The sequence below is a fragment of the Callorhinus ursinus genome, unplaced genomic scaffold (genome assembly GCF_003265705.2).
Source record: "Callorhinus ursinus isolate GAN/ISIS: 27379988/994484 unplaced genomic scaffold, GSC_fseal_2.0 scaffold8, whole genome shotgun sequence".
Classification (NCBI taxonomy): domain Eukaryota; kingdom Metazoa; phylum Chordata; class Mammalia; order Carnivora; family Otariidae; genus Callorhinus; species Callorhinus ursinus.
The window spans coordinates 60701807-60722237 of record NW_027397070.1 but is presented as its reverse complement, the minus strand read 5'-3'; the positions used below and the strand labels follow the sequence as shown (position 1 = coordinate 60722237).

Here is a 20431-nt window from a genome sequence, read left to right as displayed (position 1 = left end):
TGGGTGGGTGGATGGATGGATGAATGGATGGGTGTGGATGGATGGGAGGGTTTCAGGCAAAGGAAGTCTTTGGATAGGACATGCACCCAGGACTCACTATGTAGTGATGATCTGACCTGGTGAGAAGGGGGGAGTCTGTCAAATAGATTCTACCACTACTTTTCTGCTGTGGTGTATCTCAACACTAACACGTAATACTGACTTTTTTTTATCATTTGTCTGGTTTGAAATCAAATGCCTTTTTGTTTGTTTGACTGTTTAAGGCTGAAAGAGCATATTCCTTTTGTGGGACTATTGAATACATGGCACCGGATATTGTCAGAGGTGGAGATTCAGGACATGACAAGGTATGTTCTACACTCCCTTATGTCTCTCCATGAAATGTATAATAAGAACCCTAGTTAATAACTCGGGTCCAGTCTCTTCATCAGAGCCCTGTTTCTGGCATTGTCTTACCTTCATTGTTTTCTCCCCTTTGCTTTGGATACATGAACAAATTATGATATCTAGAGTTTTAGAGGAAAAAGATAGACTTTGTTGATTATCTCTTGAACAGAAATAAGCTTTGTAACAGTTCTTGGAGAAAGAAAAAAAATCCTGCATTCAAGATAGTCCAAGTTTGTTTTCCTTACACCCTCTAAAAACCTCACTTCCCTTTGTTTGTGCAAAGTGAAGATTGTAGAGGAAGCATCTTAAGCAGTTTTGTTATAAAATCTAGGTCACATATTTTTTCTCCCTGTATTAAAGGGTAAGATTTCTTTGGTGCCATCTTAATGCTTTTGCTGTATTAGTAATTTTCTCCAAATAAGGAATTTTGACTATTTTTTATTCCTCATCTTCCCTTCTCCCTCATCCCTTTTCAAAATCCCACGTATTCAGTCCAAGTATCTTAAGTGTGGAGAAACTTTGGTCTCCTTACTAATACTAATCATATACTTAAAGCCTGTTCTTCAAGTTGGTGTGGTATTGGTTTCAGGCCATATGATTAGGAGTCTGATTGTTGATCTGTATCATCTCAACAGCTGGTTTTAAATCCAATAGCAAAACATTCTGAGGGTCCTGACTCCGGTGGCAGTAAAACGGCTTGTATAAATAAAATAATTGAATTGCTGGTTTCATTTACTGCATGGTATTCTTTGAAACTGTTGTCCCCAACAGTTTAATAGGAATTTATAACTGTTAAAATTTGAAAATTACCTTCTAAGACCTAATGTAACTGATTTTTAAGGATGAAAACCTTATAGAACCTACTAGAATTCCTGTATACCTGAGTCTGGAATATAGCTAGTCAATAAATACTCTTTCCTGTTTGTGGAACACCTTGATGACTTTGAGGTAATTAAATGTGACAATATATGCAAAATGCTTATTAGTGTACCTGGCTCCACACTGTTCCTTTTATGATTGCAGTTGGCCAGATCATGTTTTATATGTCATCGTTATGTATTTTCTTTAAAATAGCTCTAGGTTCATAAATTTTGCATCATCTCTCTGAAATCTTTGCCCTGAAATTTGGAAGCAGGGTTAAAAATTTTAGCACCCAGTTAATATCTCTTGGTGTAAGCTTGTGTATTCAACAAATATTGAAATCTTGATTTGCCTAATTATAAAAGAACTAATGTCAGTGTTCTTTAAACTCGCCTCTCAGTTCAGGTAACTGCATTTATAAGTTGGTTTCCAATTTAGGTCTCATCTTATTTTATATTATTTAAGTATCTTCATGTTTCCCACAATTGAAGACTCACATTAATGAAGATGTATGTGATTGGTCCTATAAGAAGAATTGAAAATTTAGGTTGTTATGAAATATGATACCATTAGATGGGATTTTTTTATTTTTGTTCTTTGAGTTCGAGGAATTTCATAATATTTATTGGCGCTAAATAGTTAATAAAAATACTGAACGTTCCTTTTCTTTTTCCCCCATCATAAGTCTAAAGATTTTACTTAAAATTTTTAATATTTGGGGTGCCTGGGTGGCTCAGTCGGTTAAGCAACCGCCTTTGGCTCAGGTCATGATCCCAGAGTCCCAGGATCGAGTCCCACATCGGGCTCCCCACTCAGTGGGGAGTCTGCTTCTCCCTCTGACCCTTCCCCATCTTGTGCTCTCTCTGTCTCTTTCTCTGTCTCTCACTCTCAAATAAATAAAATCTTTAAAAAATTATAATAAAATAAAATTTAAAAAAAAATTTTTAAATTAACCAAAATAAAACCATTACTTAATGATTTAGGAAATAATGAAAACACTTTTAGCCCCTTGATTGACTTCACTGTGTTTAAATTCTATTCTGAGAATACCCGGACATTTGTTCTCTAAATGTCTTTCTTGCAAGTGCTTCATTTAATATTTCTTACACAGAAAGCTATATACAAAATCTTTTTGTTAAAATATTTTTCAAATATATAGTTTTATTCTGTTCATTTTCCTTTCTTATAAAATATATATTCATATTCTATAAAATGATATTATTATTTTATAGGCAGTTGACTGGTGGAGTTTAGGTGTTCTAATGTATGAATTACTAACTGGAGCATCTCCTTTCACTGTTGATGGGGAGAAGAATTCCCAAGCTGAGATATCTAGGTAAGACTTAACAAAATAAAATAAATGTATTGTTTTCTCAAAGAAACTTATCAAATTTCTGAAATTAAGTCTGATAGAAAAGATAATCTTTTAAATGAGGGTAGACAAAATAATGTTCAAGTGGTAAACTTCCATTTATATTCATATAGAATATAGATATATAACATTTATATTTCTTTATATTTTATGTGCCCACTTAGATCTTAAGTCTCAAAAAGATAGTGTCAAATTTTTTATGCGATCCAAAGCACTTCATATATTATCTTAACCTAGCACATCATATATTGAGAAGTGTATTTGTTCGACATTTTTTCCCTACTGTATACCGAATGTAATTTCTTTGCAAATAAAGAAAAAGTAGTGATGTTTTCCACTCACGGATATATAGGCTCAATAGAAACAAATACCATAAAATCACCCTCCTGTAGGTTACCAGAGTAGCTTATTCTATTCTTTTCTTCATAGCTGCTGTCACAATTGCAGTGTTTCGTATGTGTTCATAGTTACATGATTCACGTCTGTCTGTCCCACTAGATTGTAAGCTCTGTGAGAGCAAGGCGCATGTCTGGCTTTGACCTTCAGGATTGTATGCTCATGTGCCGGCACAGTGCTTCCTGTGCAGAATTCAGTAAATATTTTTGGAATGAAATGGATTAATGAACAAATAAATGAACAGTGATAAAACATTATACTGATTACTAGTTATGTTTTTGTCCTGTTTTTACTTGAATTTTGTAACTTTGAGAACAGATTTGACATTAAAAATTAAAAATTGAGACTTCCACCAAGATGGAATAACAGGGACCCGATTTACTTTCCTGCCTGGAACAGTTTTTAAAATGGGCAAAATCTATGAAACAGCACTATCGAAGACACTGAACATCTAGCAGTGAAGGACAGTGAACACAGAGAGATGGAAAATAAATGAGGTGAGCCCTCTGATTGCCCAGCTTACTGCCTTGAGAGAGTATCCAGGCTGCAGCACAGGGAGGGGAGGCCCAGGCAGAGTGGAGGAGATGGAACTGGGTCCAGGAGGACCAGGCAGCTAGAGTTTGCAGGGCAGAGTCAGAGAGATGTCCAGAGACTTGCAGAAGGTACCCCTTGGGTATTCAGTGAAGTACTGATAAGCACTCGTGTGTGAGGGAGCTACTCAGTATAGTTCAGATGTGATTTCTCCCTAAACTGATCTATAGATTCATCACAATCACAGTCCCAGCAGGCTGTTTTGGGGGGTTTTTTGTTTTGTTTTCTTTTGTTTTTCTGTAGAAGTTGACAACCTAAAATTCATAGAGGCATGTAGAGGACATAGAATAGCCAAATCACCTTTGAAAAAGTAGACCAAAGTTGATTTCCGGCCTTATAAGCCACACTGATTAGAACACTGTGGTGTTCATACTGAGATATACAAATCATCAATGAACTAGATTAGCAAGTCTGGAAACAAAACCACACAGATATAGACCATTGTTTCTGTTTTTTGTTTTGTTTCGTTTTGCTTACAACGGTGCAAAGTCAGTTTGGTGGAGAAAAGATAGTCTTTTCAACAAATGGCTAGAACCATTGGCTATCATATGGGGGGAAAATGAACTTCAATAAATACTTTGCACTGTATAGAAAAATTAAAAATAGATCATAGACCTAAATGTAAAATCTAAAACTACAACATTTCTGGAAGAAAACATAAAGGAAAATCTTTGTGACCTTGGGTTAGACAAAGATTTCCTAGATAGGACACAAAAAGTGCAATCCATAAAAGAAAACACTGATAAATTGGACTTCATCAAAATTAAATACGTGTGCTCTTTGAAGGAAACCAAGAGACTGGAAAGACAAGCCACGGAGTGGGAGAAAATGACACATCCTTCTTCTGATAGATGACTGGTATCCAGAATACATAAGGGACTCTCAAAACTCAAGGCGAATAAAAGCCCTCCATTTTGAAAAATGGGCAAAAGATTTTAACAGTTCACCAGAGAAGATCTATGAGCGGCAAATAAGCAGGCGAAAAGATGACCAATATCATTAGTCTTTAGGGAAACGCAGACTAAACCATGGGGAGATGCTACTGTGTGCTCACTGGAGTGGCTACCAATGAAGAGTCAGATTATAGTTATAGCAGGGTTCTCTGGAGGAACAAAACCATTAATATATATATATATATATATATATATATATATATATTTAGGGGATGTATTATAAGGAATCAGCTCACATGATTATGGAGGCTGAGAAGTCCCAGAATCTGCCGTCTGCAAGCTGGAGACCCAGTCCTGAGAATAAGAGGAGCCCTGTGGGTGTAAATCCCAGTGCAGTGGCAGAAGACCAGCATCCTGTGTTAAGCAGGCAGGCAGCAAGGGCCTGAATCCTCTCTTCCTCTGCTTTTTTTTTCCTCAGGCCCTCAAGGGATTGGTTGCTGTCCACCCACACTGGGGAGAGGATTCTACTTTACTGAGCCCACCAATTCAGATGCTAATTTCATTGAGAATACCCTCACAGATATACCCATGGCAATGTCAAATTTGGGCAACCCATAGCCCAGTCAAGTAACACTTTGGATTAACCATCACAGGTCCACCCCTGTTGGTTTGGCAGCCATGCATATCTCCTTAAGCTGAACTTAATCTCGAAATAAAGACAATAACGAGGTCATAATTCCACCAAACCTGATACAGCTATCCTACATACAATGGAAAACCCACTAACCCCTTACATAAAATCCTTAAATGATGTTCGCTTTTCTTGAAATCCCATAACTTAGATACTGTGATAAAAATTAACAGTACTTAAATGTCATGATATAAAGTCAGTGCATCTTGTCTTACATGATAAAGGAAGAAGAGGAAAGACAACAAAGACATATTGTAACATATGTATTAAAATGATTTATGCACACGTATTCCCACACAGATACACGCATAACAAGAGGAGGAAATACAGCAATTTTTGTAACTGGTTATGGGGTCATAGGTGGTATTTATGACTACCTTCTTCCACTACCAACTCTGTATTCCCCTCGTCTTCAGCAAGTACCTTGTGGAATGACCCAGACAGTCATTCCTGAAGAATCTGGGCCTTTAGTACTTCTGCCTAGATTGGGTTTTTAGAGTTTTCAATTGACCTTAATCACAGGGCATGGTAATACTAATAGATACCCTAAGGGATCTCCTGTATTTCAGCCACTCTTCCTTACTTTCATTGTGGAGTAGTAGTCCAATTTCCCCTTAGTAGTGAGGATTGATCACACCAGCCAGCATGAGAACTCCCTTTGCTGTTGATTTAGAGGCACAAGGAGCCCAAAGTAGTTGGGTGGCTGTCTTAATTTCCAACTCAATGGAATCATTCATTGTGTGTCTCTTGGTGGAAGCATTCCTTTTCCTAGAACTAAGACCTCTAGGCTAGCAAAGCATAAAGTCAGGGGAACAGGAAGCAAACATTTTGCTAGTGAGTCACTTGGGAGTACTAGTGAGTGGTGCCATTCCCAGTTCCACCCCATGATTTCTGGGTCCATGAATCCTGGTAGGGGAGAAACTGCACCATATATTGGATGTGGATTCAGAGCATTTACAGCCTTCTGGAGAACCTTGCTAGAGCCCTGAAACATATTGTCACCTAGATCACACTGTATCTGTGTCTTCAAAAGGCCATTCCACTGTCCTATCACACCAGCTCCTTCAAAATGGTAGAGAACTTGGTAAGCCCAGTGAATTCCATGAGTGTGAGCCCACTGTACACTTCTTTTGCTATGAAGTGAGTTCCTTGATTAGAAGCCATGCTTTGTAGAATACCATGACAGTGCTTAAAGCATTTTGGAAGTCCACAGATGGTTGTTTTGGCAGAAGCACTGCATGCAGGGAAAAGTAAATCTGTATCTAGAATAAGCATCTGTTCCAGGTAGGATGAAACATTGCCCCTTCCGTAATGGAAGCAGTCCCAGGTAATCAACCTACCACCATGTAACCGGCTGACCACCCTGGGGATTGGTGCCATATTGGGCACTCAGTGTTGGTCTCTGCTGCGGGCAGATTGGGCGCTCAGCAGGAGTCATAGCCAGGTCAGCCTTGGTGAGGAGAAGTCCATGCTGCTGGGCCCGCACATAACCTCCTTCCTTACCACCACAGCCACTATGTTCATGGCCCACTGTGCGGTGATAGTGTTGACTGGAGAAAGAGACTGACTGGTATCTACGGAAGAGATCATCCTATTCACTTGATTATTAAAATCCTCCTTGCTGATGTCACCCTTTGGTGAGCATTCACATGGGACACAAATATCTCCACATTTTTTTCCCCATTCAGAGAGGTTTACCATGTACCTCTTACTCATATATCTTTGTCAACCAGACTTCCTTGTCACCAATATTCTTTTTTTTCCCTTTCTTTCCTTTTTTTTTTTAAATTAACGTAATGTATTATTTGTTTCAGGGGTACAGGTCTGTGATTCATCAGTCTTACACAATCCACAGCACTCACCATAGCACATACCCTCCCCAGTGTCCATCACCCAGCCACCCCATCCCTCCCACCCCCCTCCACTCCAGCAACCCTCAGTTTGTTTCCTGAGATTAAGAGTCTCTTACGGTTTGTCTCCCTCTCTGGTTTCGTCTTGTTTCATTTTTCCCTCCCTTCCCCTATGAGCCTCTGTCTTGTTTCTCAAATTCCTCGTATCAGTGAGATCATATACTTGGCTTTCTCTGGTTGACTTATTTCGCTTAGCATAATACCCTCTGGTTCCATCCACATCGTTGCAAATGGCAAGATTTCATTTTTTTTGATGTCTGCATAATATTCCATTGTATATATACCCCACATCTTCTTTATCCATTCATCTGTTGTTGGACATCTAGGCTCTTTCCATAGTTTGGCTATTGTGGACATTGCTGCTAGAAACATTGCAGTGCAGGTGCCCCTTCAGATCACTACATTTGTATCTTTGGGGTAAATACCCAGTAGTGCAATTCCTGGGTCATAGGGTAGCTCTATTTTCAACTTTTTGAGGAAGCTCCATACTGTTTTCCAGAGTGGCTGCACCAGCTTGCATTCCCACCAACGGTGTAGGAGGGTTCCCCTTTCTCCGCATCCTCACCAATATCTGTCGTTTCCTGACTTGTTAATTTTAGCCATTCTGACTGGTGTGAGGTGGTATCTCATTGAAGTTTCGATTTGTATTTTCCTGATGCTGAGTGATGTTGAGCAATATTCTAATCTTACTTCTTCCAAGTCCCTGACCATCCAGCCAAACCATTGGCCACTGCCCATTAGTCAGTGTAAAATTGCACGTCTGGCCATTTCTCCTTCCAAGCAAAATGAACATCCAGGTCACTGCTCCAAGTCCTGCCTGCTGGGAAGATTTCCCTTCACCGTGTCCTTCAGGGATGTGCCAGAAAGGAGCTATAGCGCTGCAGCTGTCCACTTTCGGATGATGCCTGCATATCATACAGAACTATCTGTAAACAAGGCCTGAGTCTTCTCTTCCTTTGTCAGCTATCATAGGGAACCACCCATGAAGCCATAGACGCAGACTGGGAGAGAGGAGGCGTTGTAGCGGGAGCAGGGAGGTTGGGCATCTGGGTCGCTGGTTCATGTAACTTGTGCCTTCGGGACCTGCTCAGGCTCCATCTCGTGTCTACTACCTCCACTTGATGAGGGAGTGCTGCTGATGGATCAGATAACACCCCATATATGATGGGCATCTCAGGTCTCATGGAACTTGGGGGCCCATGGTTAAGTGTTCAGTCTCTGTTTAGGCCCAGTAGCAGACCAAGAGCTGTTTCTCAAAAGGGAAGTAGTTATCTGCAGAAGATGACAGGGTTTTGCTCCAAAATCCTGTGAGTTTGTACTGCAGTTCACCTATAGGGGCCTGCCAGAGGTTCTAAAAGCTTCCCTTTCTCCCACTGGCACCTCAGGCACTATTGAATCTGCTGGAACATACGGCCCGAGGGGCAGAGCAGCTTGAACAGTAGCCAGGACCTGCTGCAGAGCTTTCTCTTGTTCTGGGCCCCACTCAGCAGCAGCTTCTCAGGGCACTTGGAAAACAGGCTGGAGCCCTCCTCCCAAATGAGGACTGTGTTACCTCCAAGATCCGAAGAGGCCCGCTAGGCATCGTCCCTCTTTTTTAATTGTAGGAGGGGTCAGATGCAACAACTTATCCTTCACCTTGGAAATAGTATCTTGACATGCCCCATACTGCTGGACCCCCTAGAAGTCCAGAGTAGTTTCTACTTCTTGCTCACCAGGTCCAATCAGCATAAGGTCATCAGTATAACAGATCATGTGTGATACAGAAGAGAAAGGTGATCAGGAGCCTCAAAAACAACTAAATTAGGACATAGGGCTGGAGAACTGATGTACCCCTGAGGTAGGACAGTAAGGGTACATTGTTAGCCTTGCTAGCTGAAAGCAACTCCGTCTGGTGGGCCTTACGGCCAGTGATGGAGAAAAAGGCATATGCCGGATGAATAGCTGTGTACCGGGGTGTGTGTGTGAATTTGCTCAAGCCCCGAAACCACATCTGGTACAGCACTGCAGTTGAAGTCCACCACCTGGTTAAGTTGATGATACTCCGGTGTCCTCTCCAAGATCCATCCGTCTTCTGCACAGGCCCAACAGGCAAGGGGGTGGCTGGGGATCACCACTCCTACGTCTTTCAAGGCTCTGATGGTGGCACTAATCTCTGCAATCCCCCACGAATGCTATATTACTTTCAGTTTTACGATTTCCCTAGGTAGAGGCAGTTCTGATGGCTTCTATTTTGCCTTTTCCGCTATAATTGCCTTGCCTCCACAGGTCAGGGAACCAATGTGGGGATCGTGCCAGCAGCTAAATCTGTCTCTTCTGATTATGCATTCTGGAACTGGGGAAATAACCACAGGATGGCATCAGGGACCCACTGAAGCCACCACGAGATGGAGCTGAAACTCTACTTATCACCTGACCTCCATAAGCCCCTACTCTGGTGGGCCACAGTGATGTTTGGGGTCTCCTGGAATTAGTGTCAGTTCAGAGCCAGAGTCTGGTAGTCCCCAGAAAGTCTGGTTATTTCCTTTTCGCCAATAAACAGTTCCTCTGATAAAAAGCTATAGTCCCCTTCGGGGAAGGCCGGGAGAAAGATTCACAGTATAAATTTTCAGGGTCCTTCCTGAAGGCAACCCACCTTCCCCTTCATTCAAGAGGTTCTGGGGTATGTAAACTGGCTCAAGTGTGGGAATTGATTGAGGGGCCGTTGACTGGGGGAGGGCAGAGGAGACGACAAAGGGACACCAGGAACCTTTGGAGGGTGGTTGGGTATGTTCCTTTGTTTGGTTGTGGCAATGATTTCACAGGTGTACACATACATCAGAACTTAACAAAGCATACACTTTGTGTGTGGGAAGTTTACTGTGCATCAGTTTTACTTTAATAAAACTGTTAAATTTTTCTAAACATACCTATTATAGGACAGATTAGGAAGGAAATAATTTCTCACTATTCCAGTTTACTTAATTCCAAAGTGATCGGTAATATTTCTTGTTAAAGTCATTAACTTAAAATTTTTTAATATGACTTTGCTTATTTTAAATGGGCCTCTTAACAGTTTGGAGATGCCTCAGAATTATAGGAAAACTTGGTCATGGTCTTGAGCATTTGGGTCCCTTTGCAAGGTCATATCTGTCATGGTGACAGGTGCAAAGGGCAGCCTTAATCTGACAGCATTAAATAGAGCCTCCTCTGACTGATTCCCCACTCTCTGAGTCCACGTCCACAAGCAGTCTGCTTACAGTTTTTCTTTCCTTCACAGGACTGCCTACAGGGAGGTAATATATTGCTGATTATGATGGCAGGAGTATTCTAAACCAAGTGATGTTCAAATTTAAAGTGCTTTTATTTTATTGCCTTTAGATCAATCATTTGGCATTCTGGTTTTAGAAAGAGAAAGAGCCTGAATCGGGGTGTCTAAAATCTTGAAACTAGAACATACTTTTCAAGAACTTAAATAGGATTCTTGCCCTTTAACCAATTAATTATCCATTTTGTCATGTTGTTAATTTTCTTTAAAGCTTAGTGTTAACCTATGATTACATGGTTTTTGGTTGTTACTGAAATTTGTAACAGTGTAATAATTAAATTATCCTACACTACCTTTTCCTTTCAGGGTAATCATTCTGGTTGTCTTTCCTGGTGTAAAGTCTTTCATAGTCTGTTCTTTTAAAAATATGCACCATTCAAAATATATACAATGGGATATTATTACTCAGCCATAAAAGAGGATGAGATTTTTACCATTTGCGACAACATGGATGGACCTAGAGGGTATTATCCTATGTGAAATAAGTCAAACAGAGAAAGACAAATACCATATAATTTCACTTATATGTGGAATCTAAAAAGCTAAACAAACAAACAAAGCAGAAACAGACCCATAAATACATAAAACAAACTGGTGGTTGTGGGGGCGTATAGAATGGGCAAAACAGGTGAAGGGAATTGGGAGATCCAGGCTTCCGGTGACAGAATGAATAAGTCATGGGGGTGAAAGGTACAGCACAGAGAATATGGTCAGTGGTGCTGTGATCCTGCGTGGTGATACAGGGTAGCCACACTTGGGAGGAGCAGAGCATAGCATACAGACTTGCTGAATTCACTATGCCGCACACCCCAAACTAATGTAACATTGTGTCAACTCTCCTGCCATTAAAAAAAAAAACACATAAATTTAAAAAGGGAAAAAGAAATGTACCATTCTGATAAATGCATCATTATCTTGTCCCCTGTCTTAATTAGCCAAGGCGTTTTTCTCATCACTGAATTCTTCATGTTTGTGATCTTCCCTGAATGCTGCATACTTTCTAGAACTTTTTTTTTTTTAAAGATTTTACTTATTTATTTGTCAGAGAGAGAGAGAGAGAACACAAGCAGTGGGAGTGGCAGGCAAGGCAGAGGGGGAAGCAGGCTCCCTGCCGAGCAGGGAGCCCGATGTGGGGCTCGATCCCAGGACGCTGGGATCATGACCTGAGCCGAAGGCAGCTTCCCAACTGACTGAGCCACCCAGGCGTCCCCTTTCTAGACTAGCTTTTACTTGAGCTGCTTCAAAATAACAGCATATCCAAGTTATCTACCTGCCTGTAACTGTTAGGTAGCCTAAAACCAGAATAAGAATGTTTCTCTGGTATATCAAATCTTAGAATACAGTAAGAATTTAGAAGGAGAGGAAAACTTTCTCCCTGCTGTAAGAATCCCTTCAACAGGGTCCCGGTGGTCCCCTCCCTTCTGTGTGAGTGCCATCAACGAGCGGATGGCCCAGTCATGTAAGGTACTTTCAGGGAAGCCCCTTCCATTATTGAACAACTTCCTTGTATAAAATCCTGCCTCCTTAACATAAGCTGAAATCCACTTCCTCTAACCTCTGCATGTCGATGCTGGTCCCATCCTCCAGTGGACATATCCATGTTTCTTCCAGACATTGCTTTAGGGATCTGAAGATAGTTTTATTAACGATAAAGCTTTTGTTAGCTTTTCTGAGTCTGTCTTATTTTTATTTCATGTACACAGCATGTGCTTTTCTTACTTGTGTGTCTCCCGCTAGCTTTTATTCGCTTTCTGTGTAGAACCCCTTCTTTCAGGCTCTGGGTTACTGCTGCATGCGAAGGTGTCCATCCCGCCTCTAGTATCTCTTGTTGGTTCTTCTGGCCGCCCCTCGTCCTTCACTGGCCTGGGGCTTTGAATCCTGTGTCCTCACCTGAGAATCAGGATACAGAGGGTCTGTGTGCAGTTCTTCCGTCCTCTCTGACAGCATTGTGCCTCATTTTCTCTGACTTTGAAATGTCGAAAATATTTGCCATGAGGTGTTCATTTGGCATTTCACAATCCGTCAGTAAAATATGCTTTGTTAATGTGTCTCATTGTACTGTTATAAGCATAATGTTATATAAGTTCAGGTCTCGGTGTTATCAAAATAATAATAATATTTGCTGTACAGTTTTGGTCAGGGGTTAGCAAAACTACAACCCGCAGGTCAGCTCCCTTCCTTCTGCCTGTTTCTGTGTGGCCTGTGAGCTCTGAATGGTTTTTACATTCCATGTTACATTCTTGAGTGGTTGAAAAAGTCAAAAGATGAACAGTATTTTCTGACACGTGAATATTATATGGAATTTGAGTTTCACTGTCCATCACTAAAATTGTACTAGAACACAGCCATGCTCCTTTATTGGAGGATCGTCTCCGGCTCCTTTGGGGACCACTGCAGCAAAGGTGAAGAGTTGCCCCAGAGCCTGCATAGCTTACAAAGCCTACAGTATTTATTGTCTGGCCTTACATTGCTTATTCCTTATCCATTGCTAAGTAACAAACTGCCTCAAAACTCAGTGGCTTAAAACAACATTCATTGACTGTCTCAGAGTTTCCGTGGCTGAGGAATCTGGGCACAGCTTAACTAAACCCTCTACTTCCGGGTCACTCACAGGCTGCAGGCGGAGTGCTGGCCGGGCTGTAGTTCTCTCAAGGCTCACCTGGGAACAGATCTGCTTCCAAGCACGTGTGTTTGTTGGCAGGATTCGGTTCCTCTGGGCCATTGGACCGAGGGCCCCCGTTCTTGGCTGGCTGTCAGCCAAAGACCACCCTTCAGTGCCTCACCAAGTGGGCCTCTCTGACTTGGCCGCTTGCTTCCTCAAAACGTGCGGGCAGGAAGGGAATGGAGAGGGTCTCCAGGAAGGGGGCGGGGGGGCTGTTTTGTAACCTAATCGTGAAAGTGGCATCCTGTCACCTTTACACACAGTATTGTTTATAAGAAAGTCACTAGGTCAGGGGCGCCTGGGTGGCTCAGTCGGTTAAGCATCCACCTCTTGGTTTTGGTTCAGGTCGTGGTCTCAAGGTTGTAAGGTGGAGCCCGGCATCGGGCTCCGTACTCAGCGTGGAGTCTGCTTGAGATTCTCTCTCTGCTCCTCCTGTTCATGCCCTCTTTCTCTCTAAAATAATTAATAAATAAGTCTTAAAAATAAAAGAAAAAGAAGTCACTAGGTCCTGCGCATACCTGAAGGGAAGAACTAACATGAGGGGGTTACTGTGACTACAGGGAGACCGTGATCGTTGGAGACAATCTTAGAGGTGTGCCTCCCATGGGTCCTTACAGAAAGTTTGCTGACCTCCGGGTTAGGTAACTGACTTCTTAATTGATTAATTGTCCTCCCAAGGAGTGTCTCTCTTTAGGTAATTACTATAGTGCCTTGATTTTATGTGTCATAGTATAGTCTTCTAAAGCAAAATTAAATTAGTAATTCTCTTGGATTCTTTTATTCTATCCATGTCGATTAGTCATTAACACCTTGAATTAACTCATTTGTATTTTTTAAAATTGTCTGCTTATAGATGTCTTGCTTTTAGAGTTATGCATAGAATAACTATAAGAAGCATCATTATTTCTTACCCTGTTTTAAGAGCTCATTTCCCACCCCACCCCCCGGCTTTCATATCTTTCTTACATTTTTATGATAAAATCCTTAATCAGCATATTTTATAAAGCCTTCTTGATTCCCAGTGTGCTATTCATTTTTTCTTTTCTTCCTCATTTTAGGTATTTGTGTACCCATTAGCAGCATCTGTGTTGGGAGGTTTTTTCCCCTAGTTACCCCCAAGTCCATTAATGTTCCTCACAATAGGTTTCATCTACACATTCTTCCACATGACACAATTGCAGCAGCTGCAAGGTAGAGTCCAGTGATGAGAGGGGTGTAGCAAGGAGAGGAGCGGGGTGGAAATGACCCTGCCCTTGGTACTCATACTTCTCAGCTTTCTATCTTTCTTCCTCTCAGCATCCTTTAGCTCAGTTTACTCCTGCTTCCCTTGCATAACATGTGGGGTTGGAGCTGAATCATACTGTATTATTAATTTGCCCTCTGAAGCACTCTCGAGGGGGGTCGAGGGTTTAGAGCCCTGAATAAGATGTAAGAATAATCCTTCCAGCCACGGGGAGAGCCCATCAGAGGCGCTATCAGAATGGTTAGCATTTGGGGGTGCTTCTCAGTCTGTCAGTGCTCCCCCTGAGACCTGGCCTTCTGTTGTTCCTGCGAGGCCCTGTTTAGGCCCTTCACTGCCCCCTCTGATTACAACCTCAGCCAGTTCTCCACTGGTCCCGTCAACCTGAAGTCGAAAGAGTCAGCCTCGTCCGTACCGGGAGAGGCTGTGGAGGTGGCCTTCTGCATTCATGACTCAGTCATTTAGTTCCATTTGGAGTAATCGTACTGTTCTTTATGGGCTCGTGGTTCTCTCTGGCCTACCCAGAAGGACCTCATCCTTTTGGAAGATAATCTTGGCTCTGTACTCTAGCTCTTTGCTCTGACTCTAGCTCTTTTCCATTTAGCAATCTCTTTGAAATTCTTTGCATTTCACTCCTCTCTTGACTCCATACTGCCTTAGTTTATTGTCACATGCAGTCTCTTGGTCCCAGGGAACCCCCGAGGTGTGGTTCTCCACCCTCACCCATCCCTTTCATCTTGCCCATTAAGGAAAGGTGCTTTATTATTTTTTTTTAAGATTTTATTTATTTATTTGTCAGAGAGTGAGAGCACAAGCAGTGGGGAGCGGCAGGCAGAGGGAGAGGGAGAAGCAGGCTCTCGGCTGAGCAGGGAGCCCGATGCAGGGGTGGATCCCAGGACCCTGGGATCATGACCTGAACCGAAGGCAGACGTGCAACCAACTGAGCCACCCAGGCGTCCCAAGGAAAGGTGCTCTAACAGAATAATGGAGTGGGTGAAGTAAAAGGTTCCTGAGCATTGTCTGGGTCACAGAAAAGAGTGGAAGGGAAGAGGGACGGGGATGAGATCTGCCAACAAAAACCACAGTCAGTGTAGTGGGGTCCCAGCTTTAGCCTAGACTGCACCCACCCTGCGATTTAGACACGTTCAGGCATGTCTGACAAACCGGTCTGGTAGATGCACTGGGCATACTCGAGTGCAAAGGGGAGGAGGCCAGCCAGAGCAGCTCGGTTCCCAGAGGCCTTAGCCATTGGGCTGGGGGGCAAGGCAAGGTCATAGTCATATCCATCACTTTTAGGGAGAAGATGCTGTATGTTGAAAAGAAAAGAAAGCTCTTTTACCAAAATCTTTACAAGCTCATGCACACATCTTTACTTCCCCGAACCACCCAAGGAACAGAAATGTTCTCTCTTGTGCTCCAGAAGCCATGACAGGACTGAGCGCCCCTCAGGTAATTTGTGAGGCAAAAGAAGGAAAAGAGATGCTGAGATGTGAGAGTGAAGGAGAGTATTGCTCACATTAGACATGCCCTGGGGGCTCCCAGGAGTTACTGGCTGAGAGTTTGAGCAGAGTTACAGATTTTGCAGGAGTAGGTAAAGAATCTCATTTGATGATCCTTACTGGCAAGGTCTAGGGAAATAACGGGGTAGGTGGATCAAGGAGAAATGCAGTGACAGCCAAAGGGAGGTGTCCCCTCTGGGCATCCACTGTCTCAGAGCAGGCACACTCCTGGGGACGAGCCGCACTGAGGGCGAGGCTCACCCGGGCACAGCTGTGCCCCAGCCTCCTTCTGTGCCGAGAAGTCACACACCTTGTGTCCTGGAATCCTTACAGCCCTGGAGGACAGGTAGTTCTGTATGCTTGCTTTACAAACGAAGAAACAGCTTATCTTGCCTCAGGACTCAGAGCTACGGGAGCTGGGCCTGGGGTCAAGTACAGAGTGACTCCTGGGTAGTTGCTTCTTGCTCTCCCAGGGCGCACACTTGACTCTGTCCTGCTGTTTTCTATCCTAGTGGGGCGGGTGCTTATTGCAGGTAAGGGACGGGAAGTGCTGGCCTGCAGACAAGAGGGGGACGGATGAGTAACTTTTACCTCCGAAGGCAGAAGAGAGAGATACAGGCAGACTTCTCGTCCTAGGAAAACTTACATACTGTCTGGGAAGATTGGGAATAAACAGATGACAATTCATAATACCAGGGAGTTTTGAAAACTAGTGGAGTGATAAGATGCATGCTATGGAAGTACAGAGGTAGCACGGACCCGTGGGGACTGGGAGTGTGAAGGAAGCAGCCATTCAGGATGGAGAGACCGCACGGGCCGGGCTGGGAGGACCCACAAGCTTTGTGGAGGCTGAAGGTAGAAAAGAGGGCCTTTCCGATGGTGGGAAATACCCACAGGGGCCTACTCATGGGAGCTTCAAGACTTCCTGGCCTTCTTGCCACGCTTGCGTGCTGTTCTCTGTGGGTTTGTGATCTTGTAAATGAAGTTCATTTTATTGCTCCTATTCTAAAAGTAATGTTCACTCTAGTGTAAAATGTGCATAATAACTCCCAGAGACAAACACTGCTGATATTTTGATATATTGTGCTCATACTAGAAATACAGTTTCCTATCTTCCAGTTTTTGCTTAAAGTTTTACACATTCTCCAATTACAGGCTCTCTGTAAACATAATTTTGCAGTGGCTATGTAACATAACCATTGAATAGATATACCACAGTATTCTTAACTATTTAAAGTGAAGTTGGCTGGAAACTCCTCCTAACTCAGGCAGGCATATGAGTAATCCTGAAATTCTGGGACTGCACGGGAACCAGGAAGTGAGAATCAACAATATTAAGTGATGAAATAGGGAAGATTGTGAACTTTGAAATGGAGGGCAAGTAGAAATAAACAACCCAAGAGAAGGCATGCCATCTGTGAAAATGCAAAAATGTTATCTGCAGGCCTCTGTTGAAACTGAGGAAGAAAGATCCTGAGTGAGCAAGGTATCATGAATGGAAAACAATTAGACATTTAGTCATTCAGGAAATATTTGTTGAGGGCTTGCTGAGTGCTAAGCAGTTCTCTAGGCCCCAGGAGAAAAGCAAGGAACAAAATTGCTTTTTTTTCAATTTTTACGATTTTATTTATTTGTCAGAGAGAGCACACGAGCACAAGCGGGGGAGCAGCAGGCAGGGGGAGAAGCAGGTTCCCCGCTGAGCAGGGAGCCCGATGCGGGACTCGATCCCAGGGCCCCAGGATTGTGACCCGAGCCGAAGGCAGACGCCCAACCGACTGAGCCACCCAGGCGCCCTGAAAATTGCTTTTTTTAAAAAAAAGGAGTCCCTATTCCCTCAGAGTTTACATTTTAGTTGGGAGAGAGAATTAATTGACAAATATATAATAGTCTTTAGATTCCATGAAGCAAAAAGAAAGGAGAGGGATGAAGAGGCTGGGTATTTTGTCAGGATGGTTAGAGAAAGATGCTCTGATAAGGTGACAGTTGAGCAGAGACCCTAGTGGAGGGAAAGTGAGCATTGCCCATCGCCCCGATACCATTGTTGAGACAGTTCCTTATTATGTTTTAGTAAACGTATGAAACACGTGCGATGTTTCATAGGCTCACTGTTTCCACATTTTATTATGAAAATGTTATTTCTCTTAGAGTGGATACGCGCCTACCTGCTTCCGCCATGATTCTCCCGTGACTATTTGACCATCCTTGCTTGTTCTGTGTCTACCATCCATCCATCTTGTTCCCCGTCAGTTTTAATTCTAGTCTTGGTGTTCACACCCTTTAATCCATATATTCTTAAGCTCATCAGTTGTGAATTTCTTTGACCACAGAGGGTTTTCAGAAACATAACATTCATGAATAGAATGAGATTGTATATTCATTTTTATATTATAGATTTAATTTTATTTAATTTTTCTTTTTTCATGTAATTCCTCAATCCATTTGGAGTTTATTTCGGGTTGTGGTATAAGGCATAGGTCTTGCTTTGTTTCAGTATTTCCCAAATAGCTGGTTTCCCCAACACATTTGTCAAACAATGTGGCATTTCCGATGTTGGCTGGTCCCTTTTCAAAAACAATGTAAGTTTTGTGTATGTGCCTGGATATTTTTCAAGTTGTCTCTTCTGTTCATTTGATTTGGCTGTTGATTTATTTTGCTAGCACCTCAGTTTTACAGTTTTGTCTTGTAATACCATCTGTGTAGTTGTATGTAATACCATAACGTGTAGTTAACATGTAGAATCCTTCCCAATTATTTTATTTTTCAAAATCTTCTTAGCTCTGTTATTTGCTTATTCTTGGAAAAAATACTAAAATCATCTATGTTCTAAAACACCTGCTTAAAATTTTAATTGGTATGTATATTTCTTGATTTATTTGAAAGGAATCTTGCCTCATCTTTAAAATGGGGCTAATACTCGCTGCCCTTGGTAGGATTATTGTATGGATTAAATGATAACAAACACAAGAAGTGTTTACCATGATATATCAACGCAGAGCCTGTTGTGATTTTACAGAGAGCTCTAAGGTTTATTTGGGCCCTGCTCCATGGCAGTTCTTCTGGAGTTTCCCAGATTCCCTTTGAAGCTAAAAAGAAAGAGCTCTGGGCTACTACCAGTTCAGAAATCAAGCACATTTGAAGGTAAAGGGGAAGCGCACCTGAGCTATGTCTCCCTGCTCTTCTTGCAGGGTGTTCTGGGATGGTCACGACTAGCACCAGCTAGAACCAGCATCCTTCACCCACATCCCCCATTTCTGCAGTGCACATTCTGTGCAACTGTATTAGTCTAGGCTTCGGATTGGCATTCACGCTCACAGGTCACAGTGGGCTGGAATCTGGCGCCAGTTTTACTTAGCTTTCGAAGATACAGGTCAGGAAACAGAGCATGAGCACGACAACATCAAACACCTCTTCATCAGCGGTCCTTCCCATCACCTCCTCCTGGCTTCCCAGCCCACAGAAGACACACTCAGCCATTAGTGGTGAGACCAAGTGGGTGGGTGTAAACCACACCAGCATGGGAAGCTCCGCACAGGAACTGTATCTTAAAACTCCCCCGTGCACAGCTTCCAAGCGCCCCACCCCCCACCCCCCGCCCAGGGACACCCTTGGGGTAAGAGATAACACCCAGAAACTTGAGTTCTCTGAGTTTTAAATAGTCCTGTCTGCTCACACCCCTCAGGGGTAACTTCGCAATAACCAGGCACAGCTGTCATTTCACATTTATCTTGGCGCAGTACGTTTCAAGGAAACAGCATAAGAGGAAGGTAAATCCCAGATCATCTTCCGGTGGAGAAAAGATTGAAGCCTGCTGGGGGCTTTCTCCTCACCACCCCACCCACTCCATTTCTGGCCCTCTTCCTGGCCCTACAGTTCTCTGCAGGATTAGGCTTCAGAACCTCTCCACGCACTAAGCAAACCCTGTGCCACTCTGTGTACCAAGACAACAAGAAGCCTAAGAAGTGTTCCTGCTGTGGTGTCTCCTTCTGCGGGGCCCCTGTTCTCTCCTGCGAGCTGGGTGGATGCTCGCCATTGCCTGCCGGACCTCCCACCACTGCTTCTGGCCGTGTTAGCTTCTCCCCGCAAAGGGAAGTTCCGGGGCCATCACCGGCGATTCTTCTTGTTCCCTCGTCAGCCGCGTTCTCAGAAATCCCTTCACATTTCCACTGCGTGTCTTCCCATCTAAAACTCTAGTGCCCGGCACCTGGCACCTGCCACACACCTCCGTAGCTCACTGACGCTGTTTGTGTGCCCAGACCGCCACCCCAAGTTGTGCACGGGGTCTCTTTCTGCCCCTCTTTCCAGTTTGGCATCTCGGTGGGGCCACCCTGTTCTCTCTACATCTCTCCTTTTGTGGATGAACCCGCCACGGCTGACCTGACCGACTGTTGCTTTCCCTGGTGCGGAGTAGACTTCCAGTAAAGGCCAACGACTCGGGTGTAAGAAGTAACAGACATGCAGGATCGGTACCCTCAGACGGTGGCGGCTGAAGTGCTTATTTCCATAGCCCGAGTCAGCAGAAGCGGATGTCAGCAACGGCGTGTCTGTTGCCTGATGCTTTTACACAAGAAGGTCCTGCCTGCAAAAAGTACATTCAGGGTGGAGAAAATGGAAAAGTCTGTACTTAC

General features: G+C 43.2%; 1 protein-coding gene across 1 annotated transcript in view; it reads left to right on the top strand.

The window, feature by feature from the left end:
* Window positions 1-20431, top strand: part of RPS6KA5 (ribosomal protein S6 kinase A5) — a 177802-nt gene that overhangs the window by 127766 nt on the left and 29605 nt on the right. The window contains exons 6-7 of the mRNA XM_025869468.2: window positions 264-347; window positions 2481-2584. Coding sequence (XP_025725253.1) covers window positions 264-347; window positions 2481-2584 — 188 coding nt within the window. The remainder of the gene's footprint in view (window positions 1-263; window positions 348-2480; window positions 2585-20431) is intronic.